The sequence below is a fragment of the Caretta caretta genome, chromosome 5 (assembly GCF_965140235.1).
Source record: "Caretta caretta isolate rCarCar2 chromosome 5, rCarCar1.hap1, whole genome shotgun sequence".
Classification (NCBI taxonomy): Eukaryota; Metazoa; Chordata; order Testudines; family Cheloniidae; genus Caretta; species Caretta caretta.
The window spans coordinates 53,628,887-53,646,952 of NC_134210.1; the positions used below are offsets into that span (position 1 = coordinate 53,628,887).

Here is an 18,066-nt window from a genome sequence, read left to right on the forward strand (position 1 = left end):
GATAGTGCATGTTAACATTTTCTATGTTTGTTAAATTGACAGTACGATGGCTCATTGAACCAAATAGTTTTATATTCAGGAAACACAATAAGAGCTCTCTTCAGCATATTTGGTGTATGTGTCTGTAAGAAGAAGGTTTACTTGCCTTAATCTAACCAAAGGCATATATATAGTCACTGTCGTGACATTTTTATCTCACTGGGGCCATATGTACTCTAGAAAAACTTGATAGTGTTTTCTTAACTGCTGCATCTCTATTGATGGTAGGCGTAGGGGAAGCTGTAATGTAGACCGGATGAATGTTCTTACCACCCTGCTATCTAACACTTAGCTGAAGAAAAAGGATATAGATGATATGATATAATTTTTTATTTATTATGCTTTACTCTGTCTTAAGCTTGTTTTATGTAAGAAGATACACAATACCCATTGCTTTTACCATGATGAGCAGTTCCTATTAAAGTGATACAGCTAAATCCTGCCCTTTACTGCACTGGTTTACAGCAGGGAAAGGGATGTAGAGAGTTTTTTTCACTTCCCGCACCCTCATTCAAAGAACACGGCAGAATCTCCCATAGCATTAAAAAAAAAACCACTTAAAAAGAGATAGCCAGCTAGTGCTCTAGCTAATGCACTTCATCTCCAAGTAGCTGCAATATGCACCTCAGGAGATATGTCTAGCACCCTGTCCTAGCTGATTAGCTCATTAGGTTGAATATTGCTCCTCTACTGTTTTCTGCAGTGTGACCTCCCCTGTCTGCCCTGAGGAACCCTTCCATAGCAGGTAGAATACCTGAAGGAAAGGAGGTACCTGGCTGAATCTCATCTCTACCTCACTGCACTAGTCAGGGTGGGATTACATAGTTCATGAAAAATATGGGTGAGAGTGATGCTACATCAGTGTAATCACATCGTATTTGCTATCTTGAAATCTTACAAATAAAATATTTCATTATTGGTCTGCTTTGTAGAAATAAATTTCATTTCCTGTTAGTCTTGTAATCAGAATTCATTACATAACATGTAACAACAGAAAGTAAACTGTAAGATGCACCACATTTCATTGTTCTGAATAAACATTTTAATTTAATTTGTCTGAATTCATTATATTCCAGGTAATTTACATGGCAAAAGCTTTTAAACTTTCTAGATCTTTTCTCTCTAATCAAAGTTAAGAGGGCAGAAAGGTTGCATTTCATTTATCTGTGCTACTATATTTTTACATCTTTGTCTAGTATCAGTGTGGCATGAATTCTTTATCCATTTGGCCTGGTGTGACTTGCAAGTGATGAAAAACAGTTTCCTTTACACAAGTCTATCTTTGTTAATGTTGTCGGGCAAGTCGGATATCCAGGGAATACAATGTCACTTGGCGGGTTACTGATAATGTAATCTAACTTCTAAAAATAAATAAAACTCATCCTGTCATCTGTTCTATTTAACCTTAAATAGCAGTTTTGTACAACATGAAGGAAACTTGTGTATTGTGAAGTGTACATTTACATTTAGAACAGGTTTACATGCTCAGTGCTAGACTAAACCTTCATTTTCAACACATTTCCTGATGATCTCTGCTTACTAAAGACAGTGATTTTATGATAGTTTCATTGCTTGTTTGCAGTAAGTTGCACAACTGAAATGATTAATTAAATAAAAGTTAAATCTAGACTGAAGAATTAATATAATGCTGTTGTCAGTTTTCCCCTTTGACTGTTTTTATATTACCTGCCAGCCTTTCCTGATTAAGGTGGAGTAGAGTAGAGAGAAAACAGAGGAAAAGTGAGAATGGGATAGACAGGATGACCTACCCCTCTTAAAGTCTTGTTTTCTTTGTGCAGCAAGATATGCTGTGCAGACTAAACCCTTCCTTGGCATGTAAAATTGCCGGTGTTTTCTGAAGACCTGTTGTTTTTATTTTTCCTTATGCTGTAAAAGAGGACTGTTAATTAATAATGTCACAAAATACCAAAACAGTCTTGTGAATCTTTTAAGGATTCCAAGAGACTAGGCAGAGTCTACACTCTTTGCAGATATCCTTGGCTGACTTTACTATCCCTTTGGGCCATGCCTATACAAAGGTAAGTCATATGGATGCTCCCAGTAGTGGGCACCTTTCACCTCCTAAGATGGCTCACATTTCCTCATACCAGCTACCTCAAAGTGACGTTGAGGTTACTCAATCACAGTCTATAAATATCTACATCAGGAACAAATATTTAATAATGGGCTCTTCGATCTAGCAGAGAAAGGTATAACACGATCCAATGGCTGGAAGTTGAAGCTAGACAAATTCAGACTGAAAATAAGGTGTACATTTTTTAAAAGAGATGGTCATTAACCACTGGAATAACTTACCCAGAGTCATGGTGGATTCTTCCTTACTGACAGTTTGTAAATCAAGGTTGGATGTTTTCCTGAAGGACCTGCTGTAGGAATTATTTTGGGGAAGTTTGTCTTGCACTCTCAGAAGAGGTCCCATAAGACTAGGAGAGCACTAATAAGAAAAAGCTGATTTCTTTCAAAAACTCCCGTACAAAAGGATTAGTCTTCATCTATGATACTTTTTGAGACATCATTAGATTCTCTGCTTGATCTCTCCGGTGCAACACCGTTGCATGGAGAAATATGTGGCTGTGGGCTCCAGATGCAGACCCAACTTCTGGGTAAAACTTTTTGGTGAGTTTCTAGAAAAAGCTCAGAAGGACTTGTCAGATCTGAATGAAATTTTGTCCAGCCAAACTTCATCTAGTTCAGGTCATTTCACCACAGTTGCAACTGCTAGCCATACCAGAATCACTTGCATCCTATAGAGGTCAGGATTCTCCACAGGACAATGAGTCCAAATATAAAATAAAATAGTTTACTTTAAAATAAAAAAACTAATAATTTGTTCTATATTGGAACATTCACATTAGTAAGAATTGTTCTACATTTTCAACCATTCCTTTCTACAACACCATTTCTACATTTTCGATAGCATCTTCAACAGCAAAGAAACTTCACTGCTGCCAAAATGCCCTATCTTGTAAATCTTTACTTATGTGAGTCATCCCATTTGAAGTAATTGGGACTGTCTGCATGAATAAAGGACTACTTGCATGATTAAGGGTTTGTTGGAGAGGGTCCCTGGAGGGAAAGCTCCTGGGATGGGCTTCTTCCCTTCTTATAGGTCTTTAAAGCACCAAAGAAACCTGTGGTGCTATATTAAACCCAGAGGTCTTTATTATGAATTTACATAATGCTCATTGGACTTCTTCATATTTCTGTTGTCCTATGGCTGTTCTGGTTCTTGCAATAGGTGGCAAATAGCTTTCTAGATATTTCATCAGTTAGTATAATAAGAATAATGTTATAAATGCCTTACAGAATTCTTTTCCTATAGCTCTGTACTACATTAAAACTGCCTTTTGCTCAGCACCTGAGACATCTTGTTGCATCTTCCTGCAGTTAATTTTTTCTCTTCGTTAGGGAGCAGATTGTTAGTGTAGCGTATACTCGGCTCTCTTGGTACTGATTTATCAGTGTGTAGATACTGTGGTAATGGATACCCTATATGCACCTAAGACTGTATACAAATGTAGATAAATTAGACATATAAGCAAATGGTGCTTTATCCCACTTGCCACATTCTTACTCAAGAGGCTTATTTTTGTTGCCATTCTGTTGTAATTTTAACAGGAAAGTATTCAAGGGATTGTAATTGTACAATTGCTGATGCTTGTTAAGCGCATGTCTGGAGTTGATTGAAGCTGGGTTTTTTGACCTTTTTAGATCCAGCAAAGTAACTCAGTTTTTCCTTGTGTCCCAGTTTAGACTTGGATCACTGAAGCTACAAAAAGTCTCAAGTCCAACTGAAGTCATCAAAGAGCTGATTTGCCACTGCCTCGACTGTGTAGCAGAACTACATGCCGAAAAGGAGCATCTGCAAAAGGAAAATGAAAGGCTTCTAAGTGATTGGAATGACATGCAAGGACTGTAGGTTGAAAAATGCATCAATAAGATATTCTTCATATACTATGTGTTTGCAGTTTACCTATGCAACAAAATGTAGGTTATACTGATGGGCACTATATATTTAAGATATTTGCAAAATGAAATGCACCTATTGATAGTGTTTTGGGCCGTAACAGCTTATAGGTTACTCAGCTGTAGAGGCTTCTTCTTATTTCAAGGTGGCAGGCAACACCTGAGTTGCTAACATATAATGCTGATTGTAGCTTTATGTAGCCAGAAATATCTTCACTCGCCCTTTCCCCCTCCTGCAGAATGCAGTGTGCGTTTTCTTCTGCATAGGTCCCTTAATGATGAGTATTATTTTGCCTGTCTTGATTTCTATTTTAGTTGTGATTTACATTTTAAACTAGATTATTCCTGGGGCCATGGGGGGCAAGAGGGGGAGAGAATGTAATTTGACAGTAATTAAAGCCAGCTATATTGTCAAAGTATCAGAAGGGTCGTGAATGTCTTGCAGGGGAGCGGGGAGGAAGACACAAATTTAAAAAAAAAATTGCACACGATCACATTATTTTAAGCAAGATATTTGTATTTGTCAATAGAGTGCCAAATTTAGAAATACTCATGGAAGAAATTAACTCAGTGGTGTGCTGGGTAGGGCGACAAAGGCCATATCTTTTTTTAAAAAAGAAGAATAAAAAATGGTCACAGAGTTTGTCCTGAAAGTTTTGTCTTACAAATATACAAAAAGAAAAGGAGTACTTGTGGCACCTTAGAGACTAACCAATTTATTTGAGCAACAGCTTTCGTGAGCTACAGCTCACTTCATCGGATGCATACTGTGGAAACTGCAGCAGACTTTATATACACACAGAGATCATAAAACAATACCTCCTCCCACCCCACTGTGCTGGAAATGGCCCAACTTGATGATCACTTTAGATAAGCTATTACCAGCAGGACAGTGGGGTGGGAGGAGGTATTGTTTTATGATCTCTGTGTGTATATAAAGTCTGCTGCAGTTTCCACGGTATGCATCCGATGAAGTGAGCTGTAGCTCACGAAAGCTCATGCTCAAATAAATTGGTTAGTCTCTAAGGTGCCACAAGTACTCCTTTTCTTTTTGCGAATACAGACTAACACGGCTGTTACTCTGAAACCTGACAAATATACAGCCTCACTAGTAGTGTTTGACTACTTAATAGTTTAACAGCGTAGTAAACAATAACTTTGTATAATTAATGTGTTGCACTGCATTAAATGCCATTTTGTTTTGTGTAGTGCTGTGGCACTTGTAATTGATAATTCCACAACAAACTCACAGGAGGGGTTTCCCTCCAAAAACAGTGATTATTACATCTTAACTTTAAACTATTTCATAGAATCATAGAATAACAGAGTTGGAAGGGACCTCTGGAGGCCATCTAGTCCAACCCCCTGCCCAGAACAGGACCAATCCCAACTAAATCATCCCAGCCAGGGCTTTGTCAAGCCTGACCTTAAAATAAATAAATAAAATATTTAAATACCTAGTCACAATTATATAGCATACAAAATGTGCTGAGCATCTCCAGTGAGGAGCTGGGTGTCCTCGATTCCCATCTAGTCAACTGTCTTCTACTTGCCAACAGCTAAGTGCAGGATTCAACTGTAAAGCAGTTTTCCTGTTTTAGAGGTATGATATAGATGGTGTCATTGCAAGGCTTCTTATATTAAAATTAATCAACAAACCTATCTAGTTTACAGTTGAATATGCTGAAAGCAGTTGAGAAATTATAGTTTACAAGTTTGAACTGTTGCACTAATTTTTTTCAAAAAATAAATAAATAAAATACTGCTACCCCGAGTCATTAATCGGCAATATCCACATATAGAGATGAACGCCATGGAAACCATTGCCATTAATTAGGTGCTGGACTGAACTGAGTTCTTGCCACCTAACTGCTTTTAGCTACATAATAACTTTGGAATCTAGTTAACATTTGTTTTTTAAATATGAATTTGTTCAGTTTCCTTGTGTTTTAACATACATAGAAAATTCAGTAAGGATTATCTTGAATATCCTTTGTGCATGAGTATACAAACACACACACTGGGCAGGTGAGTTAAAATATCAAACTAGAATAGACAATGTTTTTGTTTTATAAAGATTATTACATTGGTAAATATAGAGCAATACTAAGCATCTTTAATAGAAAAGTTTCCTTAATCCTGGAAAATAAAGATAAATTTCTGTTTTGTATGTAGTGTGTCTTTTATACTAACCAGGTAAAATTAATATAGAGGAGTTATAGTCAAGTAAACTGTCAATTTATATTATGGTCAAATGTAGTGGCAGAAAATCGGAACCATAAATTACGCATAAAAATGAGTGTTTGGTGTTTTAGTATATAAATAAATCACTTGAAAATGACTCATCAACATTAGCTTGCCAGCATTCAACACCACTGCTATAGAACAAAAAGGGAATCGGATGCAGCTAAAATGTAAGAAGGAGATGATGTAAATGCCAGAACCATTCTAAGACACAGACAACCTTATACATATAAGATTACATTTTCAGCCAGGCTTTGGATACAAAACCCCCACACGTATAATTGCCACAAGTTCTTTAGTTTGTGTTATACCTGTGTCCCTCTTCAGAAATGGAAGAGGTTGAGAAATGGACAGTTAATCCTTGATTTAGGTCACCAGTATTACTTGTCTTCAAATGGCAACCATTACTAACACCAGTTGTTTTCAGTAGGTTGTGGTTGTGTTTTGACTACTATCATCCCAACTTGACATATTAAAAGTATCATGCTTCTATTAACTCCAAGATCGCTTTGATTATGGAACTCGAAAAGCACGTGCAAATAAGACTAATAAAAATGTCTATGGCCATTAGCTTTTTTCACTTGTGATTTCACTTTTTTATTAAATTTAAAAGCTTTGTTTGAGATGAGTAGCTTATGTACATGGGCCTGTGGAGATGTGACTTCTGTGAAACAAATCCCATATAGGCACCAGTGGGTGACAAATTGCAATGAAAGGTTGCGTTTGTAGCTGGTGAAATACTGAAGTTTAATCCTTTGCTTAGTTCTCACAGGTGTAAGGGTCTGCACAAGTAGAACTTTTTGCAGGATTGGGCCCTTTGGTTCTTGCCATATTAAGGGGGAAAGTGATTTCCAGAGTCAAGGGTCCTTCACTGAAATTGCATTGCATGCAACCCGCCTTTGGTTAAATCAGGAGACTGCTACTAGTAAATTGAATAAATCAGATGATCTGAAGGCTATGGTACCAAACAACATTAGTTTTTGTTGACTAGTGTTGTTTTGATTTACCCTTTATTTGGTTACTATTCCCATTGCGGGAAGGGAGTCTTCTTTTTCCTCACTGAAGGATTTGATACACTTAATATCATATTTTACACTTGTATATGCAAAAAGAAAAGGAGTACTTGTGGCACCTTAGAGACTAACCAATTTATTTGAGCATAAGCTTTCGTGAGCTACAGCTCACTTCATCGGATGCATACTGTGGAAAGTGTAGAAGATCTTTTTATACACACAAAGCATGAAAAAATACCTCCCTCCACCCCACTCTCCTGCTGGTAATAGCTTATCTAAAGTGATCACTCTCCTTACAATGTGTATGATAATCAATTTGGGCCATTTCCAGCACAAATCCAGGTTTTCTCCTGCCCCCCCCCCCAAACCCACTCTCCTGTTGGTAATAGCTTATCTAAAGTGACCACTCTCCTTACAGTGTGTATGATAATCAAGGTGGGCCATTTCCAGCAGAAATCCAGGGTTTAATGGATGTAGAAGCCCTCTACACCAACATTCCACATAAAGATGGACTACAAGCCGTCAAGAACACTATCCCCGATAATGTCACGACTAACCTGGTGGCTGAACTTTGTGACTTTGTCCTTACTCATAACTATTTTACATTTGAGGACAATGTATACCTTCAAGTCAGCGGCACTGCTTTGGGTACCTGCATGGCCCCACAGTATGCCAACATTTTATGGCTGACTTAGAACGACGCTTCCTCAGCTCTCGTCCCCTAACGCCCCTACTCTTCTTGTTCTATATTGATGACATCTTCATCATCTGGACCCATGGAAAAGAAGCCCTTGAGGAATTCCACCATGATTTCAACAATTTCCATCCCACCATCAACCTCAGCCTGGTCCAGTCCACACAAGAGATCCACTTCCTGGACACTACAGTGCTAATAAACGATGGTCACTTAAACACCACCCTATACCGGAAACCTACTGACCGCTATTCCTACCTACATGCCTCCAGCTTTCACCCTGACCACACCACACGATCCATTGTCTACAGCCAAGCTCTGCGATACAACCACATTTGCTCCAACCCCCCAGACAGAGACAAACACCTACAAGATCTCTATCAAGCATTCTTACAACTACAATACCCACCTGCAGAAGTGAAGAAACAGATTGATAGAGCCAGAAGAGTTCCCAGAAGTCACCTACTACAGGACAGGTCTAACAAAGAAAATAACAGAACGCCACTAGCCGTCACCTTCAGCCCCCAACTAAAACCCCTCCAACACATTATTAAGGATCTACAACCTATCCTGAAGGATGACCCAACACTCTCACAAATCTTGGGAGACAGGCCAGTCCTTGCCTACAGACAGCCCCCCAACCTGAAGCAAATACTCACCAGCAACCACATACCACACAACAGAACCACTAACCCAGGAACCTATCCTTGCAACAAAGCCCGTTGCCAGCTGTGCCCACATATCTATTCAGGGGACACCATCACAGGGCCTAATAACATCAGACACACTATCAGAGGCTCGTTCACCTGCACATCCACCAATGTGATATATGCCATCATGTGCCAGCAATGCCCCTCTGCCACGTACATTGGTCAAACTGGACAGTCTCTATGTAAAAGAATAAATGGACACAAATCAGATGTCAAGAATTATAACATTCATAAACCAGTCGGAGAACACTTCAATCTCTCTGGTCACGCGATTACAGACATGAAAGTTGCGATATTACAGCAAAAAAACTTCAAATCCAGACTCCAGCGAGAGACTGTTGAATTGGAATTCATTTGCAAATTGGATACAATTAACTTAGGTTACCTTGCATAATGACTTAGCCACTCCCAGTCTCTATTCAAGCCTATTTCCCCTTGTTTTTTCCTAACCCTTCCCCCCCCCCCCAGACGTTCTTGTTAAACCCTGGATTTGTGCTGGAAATGGCCCACCTTGATTATTATACACATTGTAAGGAGAGTGATCACTTTAGAAATAGCTATTACCAACAGGAGAGTGAGTTTGTGTGTGTGGGGGGGGAGAGAAAACCTGGATTTGTGCTGGAAATGGCCCAACTTGATTATCATACACATTGTAAGGAGAGTGATCACTTTAGATAAGCTATTACCAGCAGGAGAGTGGGGTGGAGGGAGGTATTTTTTCATGCCTTGTGTGTATAAAAAGATCTTCTACACTTTCCGTAGTATGCATCCGATGAAGTGAGCTGTAGCTCACGAAAGCTTATGCTCAGATAAATTGGTTAGTCTCTAAGGTACCACAAGTACTCCTTTTCTTTTTGCGAATACAGACTAACACGGCTGTTACTCTGAAACCTACACTTGTATATGCAGTTCATATATGTAAATGGAGATAATGGTTAATTTCAACCCTGTTGAAGTCAATGATATTACACCAAGGATTAATTTGGCTTGGCATTTTAAACCATCTTGCTTTTATGCTGAATCTTTATTTAATCAGGTAGTGGGTTTTGGCACTCTCCATCCACCCCAAAACTGGATAAAGATGTCACTGCTAGGGCTTGTGACTCTTTGTACTGTGCTTTAACATTTTGGTGTATATTGTTCCATTAAACGGTTAAAATTCCCATTTATAGATGGAAAGTCTCCTGGTAGTTGATTAGTACATATGATGTTTCTTTTAAGAATTATTGAACCGATCTATATGGTAATGATGTTCAGCATGATTTGCATTTAAATTAGATGAATTATTTATCAACTATCAAACATATCCCAAAAGCATGTCACAGCAGACTAAGTTAATACTTCATAAGATTCCTTTCTTTTGTCTTTTTCATTTTATAGGCATTTCATATAAAAATGATGAAATAACCAATACTTGTTTTAAATACACATTGAAAAAAATAATGCTATTACAGTGTTGACACTTCCGTTTTTATAACTTACCAGTAGTTTTTCAATAGCTATTGAATAAAAACCCACAAATTTTTGAACAATGCTTTTGAATGTTCTAACTGTGAAAAATGGCATGTCTTCCAGAATCAGCCTCTTCATCACAACTCTCTTATATATTAGTCCAATGGAAGATAGAATCATAGAAATGTAGGTCTGGGAGGGATCTCAAGAGTCCATCTAGTCCAGCCTCCGCCCCCCACTCCCCAAAAGCAGGATTAAGGACACCTGAACCATCTCTGACATTGTTCTGATATTGTCCATACATTTGTGGTATTTAATCATCATTTGCTTTATTATTTTACCTACCATGTCTATGTTCTGAAGTCTGCAATGAGCAGTAAGATCATTACTAGCTTGTATATTTATTTATATATTACACACACAAATCTACATTAAAAACACTTAAGGTTGCAAAGTCAAGAACTAAAAAACTAGGAAATACCAGCATTAAAGTTGCCTGTTAGATTACCATGTTTTTCACAGGACCTCTGCTTCATTCAATGCACAGGACTTTTTTATTCATATTGTGGCCCCATTCCTTATTTACTGGACACTATATATTTATTTATACACTATTTATTTTGTTGATTTTAGATTCTTGGTTGAAATTTAAGGTCAATCCATTTTTTATTTAAAAACCAAAACAAACTAACCCCCTTATATTTAGATATCGTATAAAAACTTGAGGTTGACCCTATTCCAAGATGTCATTCAGCAGAACTCTTAAGATTTTTACATATAGAATTAGGTATCCCTCTAAAAAGTAGTTTACATTAGATACAGAAAAAAAGTCATTTACTCTCCAGAATTAGGGCTGCGAGTGTCTTAAAAATCTCAGCTGTCTCGCTGTACAACTCAAATAAAACAAACAGCACAACATAGGATTTGTTAGCATTGTAGTTGTTTGTATTCCAGTAGGAAATTGAAATTGTCACAAATCCTGCTTCAGTGATTCTGCTGAATCAGTTTCAATATCCTGCTGCACCAGAGGAACAAAGACTTCAGAGGATGAAAGGGACAATAAGTGGGCAAATGTTCATGTACCATACACACCTGCTTCTGGAATCCTGATAAAAATTAAGTGGTTTTGCATGAGTTGCCAGGAACATCAGCTGGAATTTTAAGATAGTTTCAACACATTTGGAGGGCTTGTTTTTTTCCTGTATATAAATATACATTAAAAATGCAAATCAGAATGAATAGGCTTAAATTTTGGGCCCATGGAATTTGACCATAACTCTCTATTTATAATCTCAGTAAGTGTATCCTTCTAAATTATACACGCTATGCTGAATTCACCATTGAATCTAAATAACTCTGATATCTAACATGTAGCTGTCTGTATAGTATACACATAAGCTAACCTCTAAGAAACGGGTTAGGGAGAAACTTTCCCTATGGGCAGATTATTATATAACTGCCTCCTGTAGGACTTTTTTCATGTTCCTCTGAAGCAGCTTCTATTGACCTTTCTGGGGACAAAACGCTGGACTTGATGGACAGTTGGTGTGATCCATAATGGCAATTCCTATGTACCTCTCTTCCTAATTATATTTTAGGAGGGCTGGTATTACTATAGAACATTGTTAGTAAAATGTGAAGATATTAACTATTGTTATATTTTAGGCTGGAAAAATGTGTGGAAGCTAAAGAAGAACTGGAGGCAGATCTTTACAAAAGATTTATTCTTGTGCTCAATGAAAAGAAAGCAAAGATAAGAAATTTACAAAAGTTGTTAAAAGAAGCTCAGGAACCTGCAGAGGATACAACACATGCAAGGTATTTGTTAATTTGCTCAAGTTATTTGTTGTGCCTGACACATACATAGGTTTCATTTGTATTTACTAAGTTTTAATAGATGGTAGTGTAATCATTGTTTCAATGTAATAACAATTAATAAATCATAATATGTTATGAGGTGCTTTGTTAAATACAGACTCAAAAGGAAGAGTAAATTAGCCACTACCTGAGGTGTCACTGAATGTCTCTTATATAAGCACTGACCAGGGCTAAGTTTCTGAGTGGTATGGCTTCAATGAAAGGTGTTTAATTAAAATTGAATACAGAGATTTACTTAACTGTAAATGTTTCCTGAAATATTTCAAATTATTTCTTGGGCGGGGAGCAGGGGGTGGAAATGGATAGTGTTTTGTGTCAGAGTACAATTGATCCCTAGACCAATTCCAACCTGCCTTCACTAGTTCCTCAAGTGCCTCTTAAAAACTCTCTTCTTCCAAAATGCCTTTCCTCCTGAAAGAAGTGTTAATAGTGAGGTGATTGGAAATATTTACTTAAGAAGCAAATAACATTTACTTAGAAAAAAAAAAATCCAAACCAAAAAAAAATCATGGAACTGCCAAGAGACACACGTTAAATCAATGACATTGTTTTAATCTGGTCTGACCCCACTTCCTTTTAGGACATTATCTATCTAGTTTGTTTATCTAAGTTGTGAAGTCTTCAGGATAGGGACCTAGTATTGACCTCTGTCTGTAAAGTGCTGTAGAAATAGCAGCTAACAGATGGAAAATTACCTTTCTGTTGTTCTAGGGATAGCATGGCTACAGTCCAAACTGCTGTTGAAAGAGAAAGAGATTATGATGGCAGCACAGATGAGGAATGTGAAAATTTAACACAGCCTTCTACATTAGCATCAGGTAAGACAGAATATGTTGTTCTCATTGGCGATATTGCGAGCAGGCCAATTATGTTACATGAATAAACTATAATGACGACAAAACACTACCTGACAAATTGCTTTGTGACAAGCCAATTTACAAGCATTTTAAAAAAAAAGCCCTCTATTGAAGCAGAGTATAATGCTGACATTTCAAATTAAAGGAAGTATTAAAAAACATGTAGCGTAAATGAAGGAAATGTCATTGTTTATGAAATGACAAATTACATACTTTGCATAACCAATAGCCATTTTACAGTATCTGAACCTTTTTTACAGTATGTGAACTGTCAATTACATTTTAAGTTCCAGGAATCATTATGTACACGTAAAGATTGCTGGGATTTAAAATGTAATTGTTGACAGTTCATAGTCTGTAGTAAAAAATAAAAAAAGGCTTTAACTGCAATCAGGAGAGTTTTTTGCTCTATTTTTGTAGTGCACAAATGGAGCAAAACTATTTTTATAACATCCAGCAGAATTCATTGAAATTTACTGGGATGCTCTTAGCCGCAGGTAGTTGAGTGTGAAAATTAAGTTGATTAATCCGCCTAAAACTGGAGAAGTGGGAGTACATCGTATAGGGATTACCCATTTCACAATACACTCTATAAAACTTCACATCATACGAATTTTCAGCTTGGTGTGTCAAATGCTGTGTGTGCAAATCTCTGTAGAGGGAATGCTGTCAGGGCATAAAAACTGCCTTACACTGACAGCTACCACATACTTAAGGATTTCCCTTCAGGATTATTGATTTTGTATGGTTTCTCTCACCTGAGCCATTTATCTCTACTATAGGGTAAGATAATCAAAGAAAGATATAAGCAGATAACTGACATGCTTGTTGTCTTCAGTGGGAGCTGAGGTTCTCAGCACCATAGTGTAATTAGTCTCCAACTCTGTAGTGCGAGTGTATGGGTTTGCTGAAGACCTTCTAACACAATTGACATAGGTAATAGATTTAGAAAGTAGCCAGCCTTGTAGCATGCATTTAAGTGAAGAAAGAATGTGAAGTGCAGACACTATCCAAAGAAATAATTTTCTGTTGACAAACTGGTAGTGGTAAAGTATCTGTTTAGTTGATAATTCTTTGCTTTCAATCTGTATTTCATCAGTGGCACAAACAATGTCTTGAGAAATACTCCATTTAGTAAAATGGCACGGAGAAGGGATAACTTCAATTATCAACTTTTTGCTAGATCCAGTAATAATTAAGCTGCTAGATAGCATTTTTATGACAGACATCTGTGTAGCATTTCCTTTAACTGCCTAGCATGAGAGACTGAACTTGATGCCTGAATTTGTAGGGAGAAAAGCACGTGCATAATCTTTTAGCTATGAAACATGTTTACTCCACTTGCCTGTGAGAGTCAGATATGTTCAGAATTGCTTTCTGTGACTATCAGAGAAAATAACATGAACGTGATGTTCAGGTAACAGACAAACTGTTCCAAAGTAATGTGTTTAAAAAGTCAAGTTTTTTATAGTAATGTTAACTCTGTGGCACTAAACATGTAGTGAAGTTGGGGCCAGATAATACTTCCTGGTTCTGGGCACAACAGGTTTCCTCCATAAAATAGTCTTCCCTTCCCACAAGGAAGAAGTGTACATATGCCTCTGCAGTACTGCTCTCCTTTCCCAGTGCCCTACTCAGGCCTGTTCACTTTTCCAAGGATCGATGCTGGGGGATGGGTGGGGACTGAATGAACCTTGGGGAGGAGGTGAGTGGTTCAGGGATGAGGTTTGGGGAGAGAAGGGGAAGATGCACACAGTCCACCTTCAGGCTCCACAGACCTTAGGCCTAAAAGATGATTCCGTCCCAGACTGTATTAGCTTCTCCTTGTAGCACTCACTCCTTGGAGCAAACAACACCTACGATTTTTTTTTAATAACATTGCTTTTATGTTTCCTGTGTAGTTGGGGAGGAATGTTGTTGTTGCAACACTGTCAAGGCTCCTAAGCTGTTACAGCTGCTTAGTGCTTCTGTCCTTGGAGCTCTTGTGTTATCAGCACTAGCAGAGAGCACAGACTGCTAATTCAGCAGACCTCGATGTTACTCCGAGGGAAAGACCACAGGCACGGTTCAGTGACAAAGGGAGTCAGCCAGGTTTATTGCCCTCAAGGCACAGTCCTAGCGACTTGCACAACTTGTACAAGTACATTCACCCATGAGTGCCCCATGGCAAGGAGCGGCACAGTCAGCAGTGGTAGTTTCTGCTGTCTACTCGGCCACACAAAGGGTTAAGGCAAGGTACACTGTCATTTACAGACTGAGACAAATAACTGGGATAAACAAGTTATGTAGCACCTTACATATTTCATAGCATTTGTTTGTTACTTTCTCTTGTACCTTGTCCTGATATCTTGGACAAAACATCCCTATTCATTATTCTGTCAAACCATCTTATCTTGTACCAGATTGGGGTGTATCTGTACTAGCCTTCTGAAATATATTTATGTAAATATCTAGTGCCTAGTATTTCTTAGGAACACCTGTATTTTAGTAATGCTAGAGGCAACTTTGCTAAGTTTATGTATCGGACGGTGAACTTGTAAGCATTTGCTTTAATATGTGGCCTGACTTTGGCTCACAGCCTGTGGTTTAGGCACCAGGTTTTGCACCAGGCCCAGTGCTCCAGGCTCTCTGTCTCTCTACTACATCCTGTTCAATTATTTATTTATTTACATTTTCCTCCCATTTAGATCTGCAATTTAACATTGCATGGGTAACGTAGAATCACAGAATAAAACAAGCTCTTGTATTTTCCACAAAATATTGATTGAAGTATTGATTGTGCACAAATTCAAGTGAGGTTTTTGTCAGGGTCCCTTCCATGCAACAGTTTGATAACCTGTAGAAATTTAGGTCTTTCCATTGTTTGCAATAAAAATATTGGACAGTGCAAGCCTGTATGATCTATAGAATATTTTATAACTGCAGTGCCTAATTCATGGCTCCTGGCCAGCATCAACAGAAATATCCAAATGTTTTTCCTCAAATTTGCACACCATTACGTTAATACTTTGTGTTTAAAAATGTGACAGTTACAGTTGGATTAGAAGGAATATTAATATAAGACAAACAAAGAAACATCAGATATATTTGAGAAGTATAGCTTCATAAAATATTCTATGTTACTTGCTAAACAAGACCTGTAAAAATATATCCACCCATTTGTCCCTGGTGAGTGGGAAATGTACCTGGGGAGTTGGTGAATGTAGCAGACAGAAAATGAGAAGAAGATCATCAGTTTCATAAGGGTTCAATAGCTTTTGAGAAGCAGTTGTATTACACAGACCAGTGTCTTGCAAATTTCACTGTGGTGCTACTCCAAAATGCTCTACCTGTGAAGGAGAAAAAGACTTAAGTCTCCCCTTCCATTGCAAAGCACTCCAGCAGTGGAAGAATGAATTTCTGTTTTACTTGCTGTTACTGAAGTGCATAGAATTCCAACTGCTCCCAAGAGAAATTTACAATATTGTGGTCACTTTCACTGCTATTGCTCACAAAGCTATTAGGTATCAGTGAATGCGATGAGAATCTGGCACCTTACTGACCCAGTGCTAAGGCTGCTGGTAAGCTGAGACCACTGCCTATGATGCTGACCAATGTTGTCTCATTGTTCCCTGGTATTCCCACATCAGTCTGTCTATCCATCTCTTGTCTGATACTTAGATTGTAAGCTCTTTGGGATAGGGACTGTTAGAGGGCTTATTCCTTCACCCACTTACTTCCCTGGTCCTTCTCACATGAACAGAAAGCAACAATACCCGAAGTCCAAAGGTGCAAACAATTCGATGTTTATTGGGGTGAACTTCCAGCAAGCATGATTCCAGTTTCCTTCCTTAGTATCCTCCTTCCCAGCTCTGACACCACAGAGCCTTACACCTGTGTCCCTGTTCCCATTCCTACCCTTAGCCAAACATGATTCCAACTTCCTTACTCCCATTCCCTGTTCCCATTTCCCCCTTTAGCAAAACATGATTCCAATTTTCTTACCCCCATTCCCTGCTCCCATTTTCCACACCCACATGCCCACCCCCACCCACACCCAGTCACTTCCTCATTGACTACAGATTATATAGTAAAACTTGAGTTCTGCTTAGCTATACCTTAACCAATCATTTTCCTGAAATTTAACTAACCAATCCTAACATATTGTAACATGATTATGTAACTAATTATATCCCACCACCTTAATTAGTTTACACCCAGCAAAATTAATTATACAGCAGACAGGAACAATCACAGAACCAGACAGAGATTATACAGACAAACAATAGCAAAGTGGGAACTACAATGACAAGACAACACAGAAGTGAGGATTTCACATCCCAGCTATTGATAAGTGAGTTCTTGCCAGACAGGATGCTATCAAACTAAGTTTCCTTTTACATTTTCTAGGCACTTCCCTTTCTCTGGAGGTGATAGGAATACAATCCTGTCCTAATAGTGCCTAACAGCCCAATAGCACCTTATTTCAATGTGACTAGTTTGGATGTGAGGATGTGACTGTTCGCTTCCCAGCTTATGGCTGCCTCTGCTGCTTAGCCAAAGGCTTGAGCCTAAGCACAGGGCCACAAACTGTCACAGTAAGAGAAGGCCCTTACACTGGCAGACAGTGTTTTTGATTCTTTCTTTTATACCTCTGGAACTAGCCAAGTGATAAGAATACACCTAAATTCTTAAAGTACAGGCCTTTGCAGACAGGCCTGAATATCTATGTCCTAACAGGGACCACCTTTTGGTTCTGTTTGTACAGCACCGAGCACAATGGGGTCCATGACTAGGGTTCCTAAGTGCACGGTAATGAAAATAGTAAATAATAATAATATGTAAGTACATGGATGGTGCAAGCTCAGCCAAGGTAAACTAGAAGAGATGTTGGTTGGAAAAAGGAAACACTTTAAGCTGTTGGCTATATTTCAGACTCTGTCCTCTAAAGGACTTATGACTAAGGCTACATTTTAGTCATGGATATTTTTAGTAAAAGTCATGGACAGGTCACGGGCAGTAAACAAAAATTCACAGCCCGTAACCTGTCCACGACTTTTACTATATACCCCTGACTAAAACTTGGGGGAGAGGGCTGGGTGGTGGCGCGTGGCCTGGGACCCCCGCTGGTGCTGGTGGGGGATGTTGGCGGGGCCAGCAGGCTCCCTACCTGGCTCCGCACCTTCCCCCTCCCAGCAGCAGCAGAGTTTGGG

General features: G+C 38.5%; 1 protein-coding gene across 5 annotated transcripts in view; it reads left to right on the forward strand.

The window, feature by feature from the left end:
* XRCC4 (X-ray repair cross complementing 4) overlaps positions 1–18,066 on the forward strand; it is a 290,800-nt gene that overhangs the window by 147,395 nt on the left and 125,339 nt on the right. For all 5 annotated transcript variants that reach the window (XM_048849577.2, XM_048849575.2, XM_048849574.2 and 2 more), the window contains exons 4-6: positions 3,809–3,975; positions 11,805–11,957; positions 12,729–12,835. In XM_048849577.2, the coding sequence (XP_048705534.1) occupies positions 3,809–3,975; positions 11,805–11,957; positions 12,729–12,835 (427 nt within the window). The remainder of the gene's footprint in view (positions 1–3,808; positions 3,976–11,804; positions 11,958–12,728; positions 12,836–18,066) is intronic.